General features: G+C 32.6%; 1 protein-coding gene across 1 annotated transcript in view; it reads right to left on the reverse strand.

Moving 5' to 3' along the window:
• Positions 1 to 16981, reverse strand: part of LRBA (LPS responsive beige-like anchor protein) — a 727560-nt gene that overhangs the window by 296903 nt on the left and 413676 nt on the right. The window contains exons 38-40 of the mRNA XM_037740751.1: positions 13864 to 13988; positions 5600 to 5746; positions 2924 to 3060 (exon numbers count right to left, since the gene is read on the reverse strand). Of these exons, the coding sequence (XP_037596679.1) occupies positions 2924 to 3060; positions 5600 to 5746; positions 13864 to 13988 (409 nt within the window). The remainder of the gene's footprint in view (positions 1 to 2923; positions 3061 to 5599; positions 5747 to 13863; positions 13989 to 16981) is intronic.

The following is a 16981-nucleotide window of genomic DNA, read 5'->3' on the forward strand; positions in this document are numbered from 1 at the left end:
GATGTTTTCTGGATAGTTAACAAAGTCAGTTGATACTTTTCCTTCAACCGTTTGTCCTCTTCAAGCTTTGAGTAAAAAAATTTAACAATTAAACCACAACAAAAAAGAATAAAATGGTTATAGCAATAATCCTCTCCCCCAGCATATGGTGATATCAACCATTCAGATTTATAAATTACTTTCATTTTAAAATGGCTTAGTTATAAATTCCATAATTATAATTATTTTAATCAAATTTCAAGAATTATTCTGAAACTGCTTACATGCATTTCAAACAAAAAAGGTTTTCATACCATTTTTATAACCAAAGAAAAATTATTGTTCCAGGAATTTACAAATAGGAAAAGTACTTTCCTCCTCTTTCTGTTTTTCTAAGGTAACCAATATACTCAATTTCAGTGTTTCACCTTTAACAAAGGTTTGTTTTTAATGCAAGGGAATAACTGATTAGAAAATAACACAATTAGTCAAACTGGAAGTATCCCAAAGGAATTGGTTTGTCTTCTTTACGTTGAAGGTAACTATATACTCCATTAGTTATGCTAATGGTGAGACATAGGTATAGAATATATGTCAGATGTTACCCTTTAATATCTGACATTTATTCTCTGTATTAGCCCAGTTTTTAATTTATTGAGAAAATGCACAAACTAGAGGTATAGAGAAAAATGTTTTTAAAAAGCAATTTTAAAGATCAGAGGAAGAAGTTTGAGAGGGGGAAGGGCTGTATGGAGGGATGAGCAGCAGGATAGCAGAATAGATGAAAAACAAGAAAGCCACTCAGGGGTCTGAAGCCTAGTTCACTTGACAAACAGGCTTAAGTTGTAAGATTCCCTGGTAAAAATAGTCCTGTGTTAAAAATATAAACTTTGATTTTATCAGTTCTGAAATCACCTTTACTCTTTCAACTCAAACTGTATTGTATCGGTTTTTCTAGTCTCTCTTCCTGTATTCCACACAGTAATTCAGAAAAATACACAAATTCTTTTAAATTATAAAAACCAATTTATTCTCTGGGGAAAATGTTCTGAATTTTAAAAACATTTTCAAACAAACAGGAGGTGCTTACATTTGCACAAAATGATTTAAAGGAATAGTGTTTAGTTTAAAAGATAAAAATAATATCTATAAATTACCATTTTTCCCTCACAAGAGTATTTGCAGCATTAGACATACATAACCCTCCAACTATTCCAAAAAAAAAAAAAGAAATTTTTAAGCCTTGATAAGAACAAAAATATCCCCAATTCAACATATTTTCTTCTTCCTTATTTAATTTAATGGAGGTATCAGTAAAAAAAGAAAAACAGTGCAGCAACATAAATGTCCTCTTTTACAGAACACCTTAAAGCATTAACATCTATACAAAATTAAAACTTCTTCCAGTAACTGAAATTTTTTTTTTTAGTATAAATTGCCAGGAGTTTTGACTTCTGGAATATAAGGAAGGCTTCAGTGATACAAGACCATTTCTTGATTACGCCAAAAGATCTCCACATTTCCCAAGCAACCAGAAAAAAATTAATTTACTGATGCAGTACAGGTTCAGATCAGAGAGAAATAAAACTTGTAACTTCTTTATAAGGAGCAAATAACTTCAAAGAACCTAATCTCAAAGATTGGCAGAGATTCTAATTTTCAGAACAATTCATTAGACCCCTTAAAATTAAATCAAATTTTAGACTTTGATCTATATGTGTCTAAAAGCATGATAGAATGTCCTAAATTAAATCCCAGACTTTCTTAAATTCAGAAATTACCAGAAATCAGAGAGTTTAATTTTGGTACCTTCCTTTCCTAAAGAAACTAATGCATTTTCAGACATTTCAGTCATGGGATAAAGTAGAAACAATTTATAATTGCTAGAATTTCAGAATTAGCAAGTTTTCTCTACATTAGATTAGCTAACTTATCAAGCTCAAAACAGTCAGCTCCATACAATCTACCAAGTCCTGTCTTAATAAAGGCAGCAACATTTAAACCAAGTAGTGGAAATATGCATAAGACAAGATATGATTTATCTGTACAGTTTTAAATAAAATTATAACATTTGCATCAAGGGCTACTTTGAAATATTTCTAAATCATTTAGATTTAATAATCCACATAATTATAAAATCGAAGAACCTTCTACCAATAAACTCAAAATATGTGTATGTATATACATGCTATCAACTTCCAAAATAAATTATTCCACTTTTTAAACCACGTTTCTCTACAGATTGCTTACTTTACTCATTTTTAAAGAAACTGCTTCCTCTCAGAGCAAATTCTACCATTCTTTTTCTTGAAATAAGCCTAATTTTGGCTTTTATGACTGTATTACAAATGTTTCTTTGTAAAAACAAAGTTGCCATGGTCTGAAAAGCAATGAGAAATACATTTTAAAGGGGAAATTACATTTTCATTTAAGAACAGAATATTATGCAGTGCCTTGTAAAATCTACTATATAGGTAATAGGAAACAGAGGTATCTCGCACACACAAAACATGCTTGCATGCACGACAGAGTAGTAAGTCATGGGGACAAAGCAAGGAGAGTGATATATTGGTATCATACCCAGAAAACATAAAGGCTAAACAAAATAATTCCACTTTCAATCTCACTGAATTTTGTATCTTAATTCACCCTTGACCCTTTGAGGCAAAATATATTTATAGATGATACTCCCTGAGGTTCCTTCCCCTCCTCACAAAGAGCTAATGATAAATGCCATTAAGTAGTATTTGTTTTTGAATCTAAATGAACTTCAATAATCTAACTGGTAGGGAATCATAAGCTAAAGAAGATAATGACATTGCATATAAGCCAAGGCAACTTAGAAGAAATTCAAACTAAGCCTGTCAGATTTACCAATGCCAATCCACCCAACAGCACCCACCATCCCATCATAAGAAAAAATGAAACCCCCTTATCTTCTCACCTTGGGGTCGATTTTTTTGAAGTTAGGGTCCTCTTCATCCACCTCAAAATAGAGTTCGGAGGAGGTAACAGAAAGAGTGCCCTTTACTACAACGGAGGGGGCCACAAGCTGAGCTGGTGTGCTCAGGCTAACAGGACCTGCCAAAAGGAAAAGACAAGCCACACAAGTTGGAATGACATTTTTCAAAAAAATCAAATTCGACCTGAAATTGTATTTAATCTTTTCATTCTCACTTCTAATACTGAACTGCCTGCCAACTACTTCTACACTTACATATTCTGTCCACCCCAAATCTTCCTCTGAAAGTGCAAAGTCAGGGTTCTCATACTAGAAGATTTATAACAGGCGGTTAATGATAATAGTAAACTAGGATGCAATTATTTTACAGGGAGTCTGCAAAGCTTTGGTCTAATCTCTAGGTAAGAAGGTGGCTCTGCCTAAATAAGTCCATCCACATTCCATTTAGAAAACAAGCCTCAGGCTATCTAACAACATGAACAACAACCAGGAGCAAGGAAGCCTCAATAGGCTTCCAAGGCCAGGGGTTAGCTTGCAGTATGGTAGAGGCACGACTACAAAAAGATCACTAGCTTATTAATGAAGTGGGAAATGTTAAACCATACTTTCTGATAGAGATTTTATGCCAGCTTGACACAAAACCTCTCCCATAACAACTTTACCCCATCGATGACTGGCAAAAATACTTATTTTCTAAGCCTTCCTTTCCACTGTTAAGTATTGTTCAATGCTTCACAATCTAATATTAGTGTAGTTCAGGGACTCTGGGAGTAAACAGCTGGAGGGTGGGTTTCCAAGTGAATGAATTTTTATTGGAATAATCAAATCTCCGCAGGGATTATCAAAGAGACAAATCAGACTGCTACTGAAAACAACAGATTCACTACAGATAGAACAGCATAATGTATATTCGAACTAAAAATATGAACTAAAAATAATGTTATATATACATGTGTGCATACACACACACACACACACACACACACACAGAGAGAGAGAGAGAGAGAGAGAGAGAGAGAGACTGATGTAGAAAGAATTTGGAATTCCATTGTCAATTCCTCATGGTATAAATCCTACAGGGGAAGAAAACAGCATAAGAGAAGATTGGCACCTATAGTTCTGAATTAATATAGTGTCTATAAACAAGGTGTGCCTATTCAGGTAATCAATGAGTGAATAAGTGTTTCAAAATTCAGATGAATTGACATTTCCATCGATTGTTAGAAGGGTGATAGTGCTTAATCTCACATCAATCTTAATGTGTGCCAGTAGGACAATAGAAGGGATGCTCTGCGGAGATCAGAGCAGGTTTTGCCCTCTATTCCCAATGTACAAATACATTGTGTTTGCAGATGGGCAGCAGATAGCTCCAGAACAGCCATGATTTCCCAAAGCTCATCCCTATAAATGGATGAAATAAGAAGCTATGTGTTCTTTTGCTGTCTCCTTTTGCCCTCTGTACATTAGCATGTAATACTGAGAAGAAATAACATTTTTTCAATCACTCTCAGACATTCAATTACAGAGTAAGCAGACAGCTGCAGGAGCTAGGGCAGCCTAGGTCCTACAGAAGACCCCTGACAATTTCCACTTCATTTCTAACCCACACCACTTTATTAGTGTGGATTACTTCTTAATCCTATTGCCATTGTCAAGATTATATAATTAAACTACCCTTTCACCTCTATTACTGTATGAATGTATTACTAGTAGCAAGAATAGAAGCAAAATAAAGGAGGAAATGGGTAAAGGGATGTGAAGGAAAAAACTACAGAAGAGCAATATCTACCTTACTCTCCTCTCCTACCAATTAATTTTATTTTACTTTACAGAGAGGTTTACAGTTGTCAAAGAAGATACCATCTTCTCTTTTTGCTTTTCATTACCAAGTGGCATAGTAGCACAGATTGCAGATGTATCACCAAATGCAAGATTTTTAATGACTTTTCTCTTAAAATTATCAAAATTGAAGACTATGTAATTTTTACCTATAGAAATTATAGAAGCCTTCAGACTTTCTTCCTTGAGGGGCAGAGCCACAGGTATTAAAGTAAAAAAGCCATTTAATGAATGACTAAAATTTCCGGCTAAACAAGATAATTTTTCCCATAAGGGATGTAAAACTGAGAATCTACAGAGTGCAAATCAAAATTCCTACATCAGGCAAAATACATGAATGTTGTGAAAAGTCATGGCATTCTTGGAATTGATTTGAGAGAGTTACATGCATATACAGCATGTTCACTAAGACCTGTATATCAAATCAAATAGCTCCTCTCCCTCCAAGCTTTATTTCCAAAGAAAACAAAACAAAAAAAACTGGCAGAATTTTACTTATAGTCCTAATTTACAGAGATTTGGTAGCTTCTATGGGATGGGAAAAGCAATTTTGTTCTTTTGTTGCTGCTTTTAAACTTTTTTCTTTTTCAGTGAAAATTATTCATAAAAGAAAAAAAATGAGGAGAGTAAGAAGACTGAAGAGAACAGAAAAATAAAAGAGAAACTGTAGAAAATAAGGGGGGAAGTGTTTGAAATAACCAATTAATGTAACTGTGGGTGTAAGCTTGGGAGTCCTAGTGGTCACAGCTGAAAAAGTAAGTAATTAGATGCTTATTGTCCCAGGGGTAGCTGAAATAGCTGCACGGCCACCAAATTTACCAGCAAGATTCTCTAAATCTTTCTCATCTACGGATGACAGAGTATCATCATCGCCTTCCAGGAAGATCTCGTTTTCTGAGTTCTGATTTCCCAAAGCCTGACTCTTGATGGATTGTTTTCCTTTAGCAAGGATATCTTCATCTGTGGCTGAAATGAAAAGGAAACAAAGCTGTCCGTCAGTTCTGGGAAGAGCACTTCGGCAGAGGGGTAGGAGCTTAGGTAAGGGTAGGTGGCCAAAGATGGTCAATCTTTTATACACAGAGTCAGCCACAGTGAGAAAGTGATTGGGATGGCACGCACGCCTGTTCTGACAAACTCGATCCCTCAACCTAGTCTAACGTTACCCTAAACAAGCACCATAATCCCATTAAATCTGACCCCTGCACTGCTCACCATACCATTTATTTACTTATAGTTAGGGCAGGAGTGGGTTCAAAAGCAGTACTTTTTTTGAAAACTCATTAATAGGAACAATCAAAACCCAGTTTTGGAAACAATATTTATTTAACGCCAAAAAATAAGGACTGATTCATTTCCCCAAATAATATCATACTGACAAACATGGTTGAGAAGTGGCTGTGGAGGAGAGTCCGGAATTAAGGGTCGAAGCTAAGAGACATTCACAAGCCAATGAGGATTTAGGCCCAGATACTGAAGCCATATCTGACACTAACAAGACTACAGCAGCTCCTTGAAGCTGCAATCCCTTCTTTATCCACCCTCCTTCCTTCACATTACTCTTGTCCACATGTTCACACATACACTCACTCCTCTGCCCTTTCGCCCCTTATACAAATATCCAGGAGCAAGGCAGTGTGGAAACTAAGTGGAAGCTCAAACACTACCTCCTCTGCCTGTTTAAACTAAAGGGCTAAGGCACCCCGGGGGCAAACATAACAGAAAGCCTGGGAGGAGAGGCATGTGGGCAAGAGGCCTCATGCGGCCTAAACTGGAGCAGCCTGTGGAGAGCAGCAGTAGCAGACTCAGGCACTGTGACAAGGCAGCAACTGCAGGCAGAAGGAGGAATAGAGAATACCACATCTAGGAAGGGAAGAAGCAGCTCTGCAGAACACCTACACTTAACAATGGGATCCGACAGGGGAGCAGAGACACAACAGAAAGAGGAAAACACTGAAATTCAAAACTCTGATTCAAAGCCCGCATCCTTCCAGGGCCCCTCTTGTTGTTTTAAGCAGCTTTCTCCTTACGAAAAGCAGGAAGGCAGATGCTAACTTCTAAATTGTGATTTGTAAAACCTCATATGTGTGTTTTTTCCTAATCTTCTTTTTTTGAATGGTGTCATATAAGCCAAAGTTAACAATCTTCACCTGACCCTCCTGGCTTTCAGCTAGATAAATCTCTGAGGTAAAGCACCTGATCCACCCAGGCTGCAGCTATTGATATGGAAATCGGATGGCTAGGTTTTTTTGCTCCACTGCAGCTTCTGCCTAGGCAAAAGGCCCAAACCTCAGAAAGAATAAAGCAGTCAATTTGCAGTAACATGACTAATATATAATCCATATAATTTATTCTAAATAGTTAAACTGCACATGTGTTACCTGATTAATTTGGCAGATCAAAGGTTCTTGGGGTTTGATAGGTACGTTTATGGATGATGCTAAAGGTAAAAGTTGTTTTTCTCATATTTATTGGGAATTCACCATGTACAACATATAACATTTATATACAATACTTATAGTGCTGCTTAAACAAACATTGGAGTTTCTATTTAATAAGAAGTCATAGGAAGAAGCTTTCTATATTTACCTTTGAATACACTCTATGGGTAAATAAAACCTTTCATACCCACAGGCTGTATTGTAAGCTACACACACATATGATGATCTGGACACACGTTTGAAAAGATTACTTTAATGTATCTAATTAAAGTGGCTTTATTTATTTATTTATTTATTTTGAGACAGGGTCTTGCTCAGTCACCCTGGCTGAAGTGCAAAGGCACAATAACAGATTACTACAGCCTCTACCTCCTAGGCTCAAGTGATTCTCCCAGCTCAGCCTCCCAAGTAAGTGGGACCACAGATGCTCGCCACCATCCCCAGCTAATTTTTTTTATTTAATTTAACTTTTTGTAGAGGAGAGGTATCACATTTTGCCCAGGCTGATCTCGAACTCCTGGGTTCAAGCAGTGCTTTCACCTTGGCCTCTCAAAGTTGCTGGCATTACAAGCATTAGTCATCTAACCTGGCCTTTTTTTTTTTAAATGCTAAAAAGAAATATACTTACAATTAACCAATAATTTTTGGGAAAACAGAAGTATGTTCTAAAATCACTTATATTTCAAGTATTGATATTTCCTTACCCTAAAATCAGAAACACTGACCTTAGGCTAAGCAAGATACTTTGCAATTTACTATCAACTTTATTAAAAATGTACTGGCTACTGAGAAATGCAAATGAAGCACCATCTTCTAGATGTTTTTATAAAGTAAATTATAATAAATTATTATTTGCCAGTTAGATTTTAGTACAGAATCAGCATACTACATTCTTTTCATTTCTTGGATTTACAATTCCTTCTTCAAAGCAGAAATATTAATAATAAGGCTAATATTACATACCATTTTGCATGAGCCGGGGAGTGTTAAAAATACATAGTTAACTCATTTAATTTTCATGAACCTTATGCTAATTTATAATTTTAAGATAAGAAGACAGGCTCAGAGAGGTTACATAATTTGCCCAAATTAACATGGCTTTTGACAATTAGAGTCAGGATTTTAAAAAAGGCAGCACAGTGCCAGAATCTGGGTTCTTAACCACTATGCCATACTAGCTCTTACAGGTAAGAAAATGAAAGAAAACAAAAACAACCACTGTTCAAATATGAACATATATATAATTAATTTGTTTACTAATTCTTATCTCTTATAGTGCATTTTAAAAGGTTAAATCAGAATAAACAAGAACAAAAAATATTCATTTCCAAATCTAAATCTGATGAACATGCCAAACACATCAGAAACAGCTAAATTCAACGCCCTGCTCATTACTTCCTCTGATTATTGCCATACATGTCCTAAAGTGCACCAAGCTTATTTGAAAGGAAAAAAGAAGAAACTTCTTTAATCTACAAATATTTACAAAAAAATTAGGGTCCCCAATGGCAATATGTAATGGTTTAAAATAGCTCAAAAAATAAATTCACATTCGTTTAAATGATCACAAAAAATAAGATTAACCCTTCCAATTGCAATTTAAAATTTTTAATTATGTTCTAATCATGCTGCCTATATTATAACACAGTAAGATAGCTTCTGAATTAAAGTTTCATTAAAAATTTTACATACTATAAGTGTACTGTATGCATACACACACCCACTTTTATTTATTTATTTACTTATTTTTACAAGCTCAGATTCTGGAATTGTTCAAGCTCCACTGAAAAACCTCTTGTCATGGAAAATATGCAGCTTACTGATATTTAGAATGGTTTTCCTGTAATTAACTCCCCCTTGAGGATTTTAAGTTAGCAGCAGTAAAATTACCAACAGTACTCTAATATACACCACATGCGCTGGTATTCAATTCTCAGTGGTCTAATAGCTTTCTGCTAAAGAAATTTAAAAAAAAAAAAAATTAGAACAAAACTTTTCCAAGCATAAAATAAAAGATTATTATCATGTTTATATGTGCTGGGGACAAGTATATTTTAACTTCCATTTGTGTTATTCTCAATCAACCATTATAAACAAGTATTTTGATACCTTCTATGAATATATTCTACACTAGTCCAAAAGTTAACTGAATGAAGTCAGAATATATTTTGGGTTCCATTTTAAAGCTCATTTCAGATATTTCTAGGTAACAAAATTGTTACTAATGTGATCATTGTTTAAATTTTTCATATCACTATTAAGAAATGCCTTTTATTCTGGTTTAATTTTGCCTTTTATTCTGGCTTAATATTTATCCCAGCTTAATAATTAATGCAATTGTTACATGAAATTGGAGAAATCTGTCAAAAATGCTGTCTTTAAAAATGATTTGATTCACTGAGGCTAAAAACAACAAAAGATCTAAGAGAGAGAGGCTGGCCCTCAAAACGTAAAATTCAAGTTCTTTAGAGCTAACTCTGGACATGAGTTGATTCATCTATCCAACACAAAGCAGGTAAGTAGAATTAAAATATAAAAAGAGCAAAAACACACAAAACTGTTCCACCTTCAATATAAATCCTTTTCAAACATGTACTGAGCAAGTGAACTGGAATCATCAATAGTCTATATCAAAGTAAAATAAGTTTATACTTTAAGAATTAGCCACTTTAAAAAAGACTACTATTGGAATAACAAAGTGCCTTCAAACATACATAAAATAAAAATGGGTACATACTTAGTGTAATGTGAAGCACACACTATAACTGTATTTTGAACAGGACACATAAAGAATAACTTATAATCAACTATTGTTCTAATCTAACTGATTCCCCTCTGTACTTTATGCCATGTCCATAGCATTCCAAGTCAAGAAAATTGACTCTGAAAAAAAATTAATTAAACTACAAAGAATGAGCAGAAGAACAAGCCATGTGCATCTCCTAATAACCATGGGTTACCGAAAATTTTAGATAGAGAACATAGTATACGTTGATCCTAAAAAGCAAGCAACATTATCTGGTATTATTGAAGTTATGAGAGAATGGAATGATTTAAGATCTTTACATGATCTGTCATCCCTAGAAAACCAAATGAGTTACTTGTATCATTCCATATGCTTACAAGATACTTTTAAATCTATGTTAAATTCTCATTATGTATTTCTATTAGCAAGTACATTCTCTACAAAATAAAAATGTCTTGAATTCAATAGGGTTCTCTGCTAAACTGTTTTAGCACCTGAATTAAAACCAATCATTCTACCATTTAAAACACTTTTTATGTGGCTTTAATTTGAATATAAAATTCCCATTATATTTAATAATAAATTTTAGAAGACAGCACAGCACACTGATATGAAAATGTAGGCTTCAGTCAGTTAACCTGGGCTTTACTCCTTTATCTACCAAAAATTATATTGGCCCTTTGTTTCCTCAGTTTCCTTATCTGTAAAGAATAAAGTTAAACCAGATGTTAGTCTTAGGTTCCTTCTACATCCAAAATGCTCTGATAATAATTAACTGCTAACCTGGGCTCTGGCATTAGAAAAATGTTACGAATCATTGCTAATAATTTCTAATAAATTTTAAAACTATAAAATGAAAGAAAATGCCCTCAAGAATAAAATACTCAGCTTTGCCTGAGCTGATAATTTCCATAAAGAATATTTAATCATAAGAGGAAGTATTAATTTTAATTTAAAAATATGACTCAGTTTCTGCAAAGTTAAAGAAATCTCCCATTACAACATGACTTTTATAAATAACCACTTTGGAGGGTCTCTGTTTGAAAAATTACCTAAAGCTTTTTTCCCCAAGCAAGTTAATGTGAACTTGGGAAGGGCAATTAAATTGTCAGAATTAAAAAATTTGTTTTTAACTAGAAGGTAGGCAGAAGTAGAGTCATGGGGCTGGTATTGATCGTCCAAACAGAGAACATCACTCTTCAGGTATTTACTCTGCCACCTTTACACTAGAGGCTTTCCTTCAAATCAAATCAATCTATAAAAAAGATGGCTCTTTCTACTAAAATACATAGCTAATCTCCAATGGCACTTCTATTTATATGTCTTGCTTTGATAATGATAATACAGTTCATGGTGTTTTAAGATTCAGCATTTTTTAAATGTCCTGTCTCCTTAGTTAAATAAATTATATATAAAGGAAGTCATAAAAATATAGGATTGACATACTATCCTCATTAATATCTATTTTAAGTATTTAAATTCAACATTTAAAGCACAGTATCCATGTTAAAAATCTATTAATTTCAACTACCTTTTGATCACATTAACAATTTTGTTTGGCATACTTAATTCTTAATACGTTCATTTTGATTAGCTTCTTTAATGCTACAAAAAATTTAAACACCAAATTAAAATTGAATGTCACTATCAAATACTTTACTTAATAAACCAGTAAAAAATTAAGCTTTTTGTTTACAGAATATATTAGCATAAATTATGCTGACATCAAACAATACCATAACACAATCTATGTGCTGAACTGACTTCCTTATTGTTTAAAATAAAATAAATATGAGGTATAATTAGAATTTGCTTTTTCAAAAAATTTTATTTAAATATGATATAGCTCTGTAATTGTACGACAAGTGAAGAATCTTCTACACATTTAGATTTTTAAACATGTATTTCAAACTCAAATTTTGTTCATAATATTTTGGAGTGTGATAATAATTACAAGATTACTATAAAATATTACTCAATGCTTACCTTTGCTATTACCTCTCAATTTAAAAATGCACAATAAAATATAGATAATTAACATTGTATTAACCTTTCAATTACTGCCTAGAGTAATCAGAGTGAAATCTGCTTCTACATACATCAAAAGAGTCTTAAATGATAGTAAAAGCATGCTAATAAATGTTTTTTTGTCAAACATTATTGCAGATGCTTAGCATTTAAAAAGCTGACAAAACAACATGATTTTAAAAGATAAAGTTCAACAATTAATATTTATTCATTATTAAGAATCCTGTAATTCTTCAAAATGTTTAAATGTACTATTTTTGATAAGAATATATTTTAGTAAATTCTGTATTAAATCTATACCACAAATTTTAAATTGAATTATTGATATCTAAGGATAAAATATTAAGTTTGTCTATGTTCATTTTAGAAAACAAATCCTCCCATTCCAGATATAAAAGTAAAAGGTTTTCATAAAACATAGTACCATGTATAGATCTCAGAACTCACAAATTACTGTAAAGGATGTTTTAGAAGATAAAAAATTAAATTTCAAATTTTAAGTGCACATGGTAATACATTTTGCTGAAAATTGCAAAAAACTTCACTTTCTTAATGTAAGCATCATTAACCAAAAACAAACCAAAAAACACAAAAAGAAAAAAACCCTCTGAAATCTGTTATCACCACATAAAAAGTATATGTACTATAAAAACAAAGTGGCCTAATTAATTTTACATTTTATTTCTCTTTATCCACCTCCTATAGTTGAAGATGCAGGGCCATGAGACTGTTATTGCTTTTAGATCACTTCGTTATTGACTATTCTCCGTAAGATCATTTATTTTAAAGGACTGATGTCACATTTGGTGTTATATCTGATGACATATTGTGGACATTTTCTTCTAGAAATGGTTCCTTAACGCTGAGTGCAAGAGGTTAAGCTGCCTGACTGAGGCCAAATCTAAGATTACAGACTGTTAATCTAAATTCTTAATATCCTTATTGAATATAAATTAACATTTATTTTGTATACTACATATTTCCATTTAACCACAAACTGCTACATGTTAAACCAATACCCTGAAAAAGGAAAATTAAAAGTATTTCAGACCTTATTATAAACCAATTTGTATTTTGTAAAATCAGAATAATTTTAATGTGGGGAGGAGCATTTTCTCCTTCATCAATATTTCTTAATTGACTTTCAAAAATCATAAAATAATGAGTGAAATTCTATGATAAAAAATACAGTATCAAATCCAAATGATCTTTTCAGTTTTTCCAATTTACTTATCAGACTTCTACCTAAACTGAATCATAGTCATATGTACTGTAACAAAACAGAAAAAATGTTTTGTTAAGCTCTGATAACAAAATAATACAGAATAGTAACATATGAAAATAATGTTTATTCTTTTTCCATGAGCCATCTATCATAACCATCTACAAATCAAGACTCAGAAAGTATCTAGGCACTTGGATATTTATTACTATCTTTCCCACTTCATGATTTCATGATAAAATACCATGACTGCGGGAAAACCATGTGAACACAACAGAACCTAGAAATATATCTGGTTTGCAAATGCTGTCTTTCTGATATTCATGGATTTAAGGCAGGCCTCCTGGATTCATTTGCTAAAAGCTGAATGTGTCACTTAAAATGAGACATATTTAATCCTTGTACTCTGAAACAAAGGGTCTATGTTAAGTAAGTTTTGTATGTGTAACATAATGAATAAATATACTTGACACCATAATTTAATAGGACTCTATAGTAACTATAAAAAAATTAACTTTTCTTTCTGGTTTGAATAACCATGAAATGTGGTGTTGGACCATTTTACAGTGCCTTGTAATAATGAAGTTATGCTCTTCATTACCAAGTGCTGTACCTGCTGCTATTGGCAAGGAATGGTTTATACACTGACCATGTTCCACGGCTGTTTTTAGTGTCGCTTCAGGATGTGTCGATCCTAGAGGGTTACGCACAAATCGTCGCCGGCGCCGCAAGTCATCTTCCCAGTAGTCAAGGCGCCAGAACTCACGAGGACGACTACAATGAAACAGAGAAGCCACATATGTTAGCAATTATCAAACAGCGTGGTAGCACTGAATTTCTGCATAAAGCTCTCCTTGTTTGCTCTGTCTTTTTTTCCCTCTCCTTCCTCTTAATTCTCCCTCCATCTCACACTCCCCTTTCTGCAATCTTTAACTTAGGTATGTCCTTGAAAATAACAATATCACCTTCTAGTCTAAGGAACTCCTTTTCCTTTTCTTGGAAGGTGAAATGAGCACTAAATACATCATTTTGAAATGAATTGCTGACAGTGTGATCAGTTTCCCCACACTCTAGTGGCATGTGCTCTGATTTCAGCCTCATTTCAGCCTCAGCAGGGCACCTTTCTCTGTAGCTGCATTTATAAACCAGAATAGGGAAAAGGCTATTATAAATATGGTATAGCATTACCTATATTAATCAAAGTCCGTCCCCCTTCATTTTTCTTCCTAATTTGTGCCTTTTTGCACAAGGTCAGTAAATCATACCATGAATTCTTGGTCTAGAAAGTGTTAATTTTAATGAATATCTCAGTTACATGGTTATGTATGTGATAATAAAATATTACTCTGTTTAGATGTGCAGGAATTTAATTAAAATAATCTCTTAAAATATTCATTACATTTAGCCCCTGAGGCTGAGAACAGCACAAGAAAATGCATTTCTTTTCCATTTACTGTTTTTAAATAAACCATTCCTGTAGAGTGAAACAGCAATCTATTTTCAAGCAAATCAGATTGGATTTCTGTTTTATGTAGTCTGTTTTTGTATTTAATTAAAAACTACATGCTATATGATGTGTAATAATTGCTATATCGAAAACATACTTTTGGAAATATATTTTTTTTAAAAAAAGGTTTGCTCATTTCAAATTCTATATTTTCCCCTATTACATAGACATTTTATATGGCAATACATAAATGTCAGCTTTCTCTCTTGTTAACTAATCATGATCTAGCATGCTGGAAAAATATTTTATAAGGAAAATGCTAATTTTTTTTAGTTATAGTATGAAAAAACTTCTGTAGAATATATTAATTCAATGAAGACATAAAGCATGAACACCTGTAAGTTTCAATAATGAAATTAAAAAATTATTCATAATCAAAACTTCTTCAGGAATGACTAATACAAAATAAAATGTTACTTATATTTCATGAGCTAATAAAATTGTATCTGTCAGCTTTGACAAATAAGTAGTCTTGAACAACTGACAGTCCCAAAATGCCCAAGAAAAAGTTACCTTTATTTTGATGTTTTAAAGATGTTATCTTTAAAAATTCAAAATAGGTTTATAAATAAGTACTTTTATCAATTAAAAAGTATCTTGTATTAATAAAAAGCATAAACAAACTACATTATTTTAAAAATCTTTTTAAAACAGTAGAGACCAATCTCTGAAAATGCTCAGGGGATAATAAGAACGTCAAACATTTCCTTTGTTGATTTTGGTCAGGAGAAGGAGATAAAATGTAATCAAAATGTGTTTTTAAAAAGTATAAGAATTGCAGTCCTCAAAAAGAAAAATTAAAAAGCTATTATATTTTTCTTCATTATTCTGTCTAAATTTTAAATAAAAACACTATAATATAATTTTAAAATAAATAAATACCCACAGAATATATATACACTCAAAAGAAAACGGTTTTTGGAACTTAATTAATAAAATGAAATTCTCCTTAGGTGAGAAGGAAAAAGGCAGTACACAGATGGTATGTGTATGGCTTTGATAGTCATGGAGCTTGGATAGGCACTTCATCATTCTGCCTACCTACATTTATCTGTTAAAATTATTATCAAATATCAGCCAGGATGCAGTCGTGAATCACAGGCTGCTCCTCGTCTTCAGGGGAATGATACAATGAGGGTCTATTCATCAGTGCAGCAATCGGCACAAGTAATTAGTTTCCTAGACTGAGATCTCCTACAAAGCCTATTTCAGTCAGCACCACAAACATATGATGATGTAAAGCTAATGAAAGCTGCTCAAATTTGTTAACCTTTTCTGCCATCAATCCTTCTAATACTCTATGCTTCAGTATTATGCAAAGGTAGTAAATTATTAATTTGTCATTCATCCATCCTTCTGCATTTTGAGTCAAATTAAATGATGTCATTATTCTTGATAACAATTAAAATTATAAGATGTTAAGCTGCTATGATAAAATTATTACTAAATTAGGTAACAATAGATTCTACTATAATGCACCATAGTGAAGTCAAATTCAATGGCTATTAAAGCATATGTACAATAACTTTTGTCACACAGCAGAAAATCCAGAGGAATTATAAAATTATTCACAAATTATCAAGTAACTCAAAGATAATATCTATAAGAAAAATAACCAAAATTAGGAGGAAATAGAACTATAATATTTATTTTTATACTCTGACACTAACAAAAAACGGTCAAAATGGTGACATTTGGCTAAATCAAAAAAATCAGTACATCAGGGAACTGAGAATTTGTTCACATAATAGAAATGAAAGTTAAGTTTCATTTATGCTAACTATATATATATATTTATGTATATGTACACATACATACTGTTTTCACATATATTCCATCAGTATTTTAAAAAAATACTTAGACATGGTCCAAATAGAATAAAGAACTATAATACCTCAGCATGATAATATTTACAATTTCCTGAAGCTATGGTCACTTAAGGACTATCTTTCCAACATAATCCAGTTACAACACAATTAAAAATAATCTGAAGACAAAGCAAAGATCACTTAGTTCAGATCACATATCTAGTAAGAACTATAAAAATCATTTCAAAAGACCAACAATTTTAATATATTTTTTGAGAGTCTCTCCATATAATGCACTGCTCCAGATGATACAGGATACAAAGTTCTCATGGAATGTGCTTATAATCAGTTAGCAATTAGTCTCATTTGAGAAAATAGCATTTATCATCCAATTTCAGACTGTGAGGGTAATACATGTTTTTGGAGAAAAAGCCACTCCCACTTATTTGAGA

This window comes from Cebus imitator, unplaced genomic scaffold, assembly GCF_001604975.1.
Source record: "Cebus imitator isolate Cc_AM_T3 unplaced genomic scaffold, Cebus_imitator-1.0 Scaffold4, whole genome shotgun sequence".
Taxonomy (NCBI): Eukaryota; Metazoa; Chordata; class Mammalia; order Primates; family Cebidae; genus Cebus; species Cebus imitator.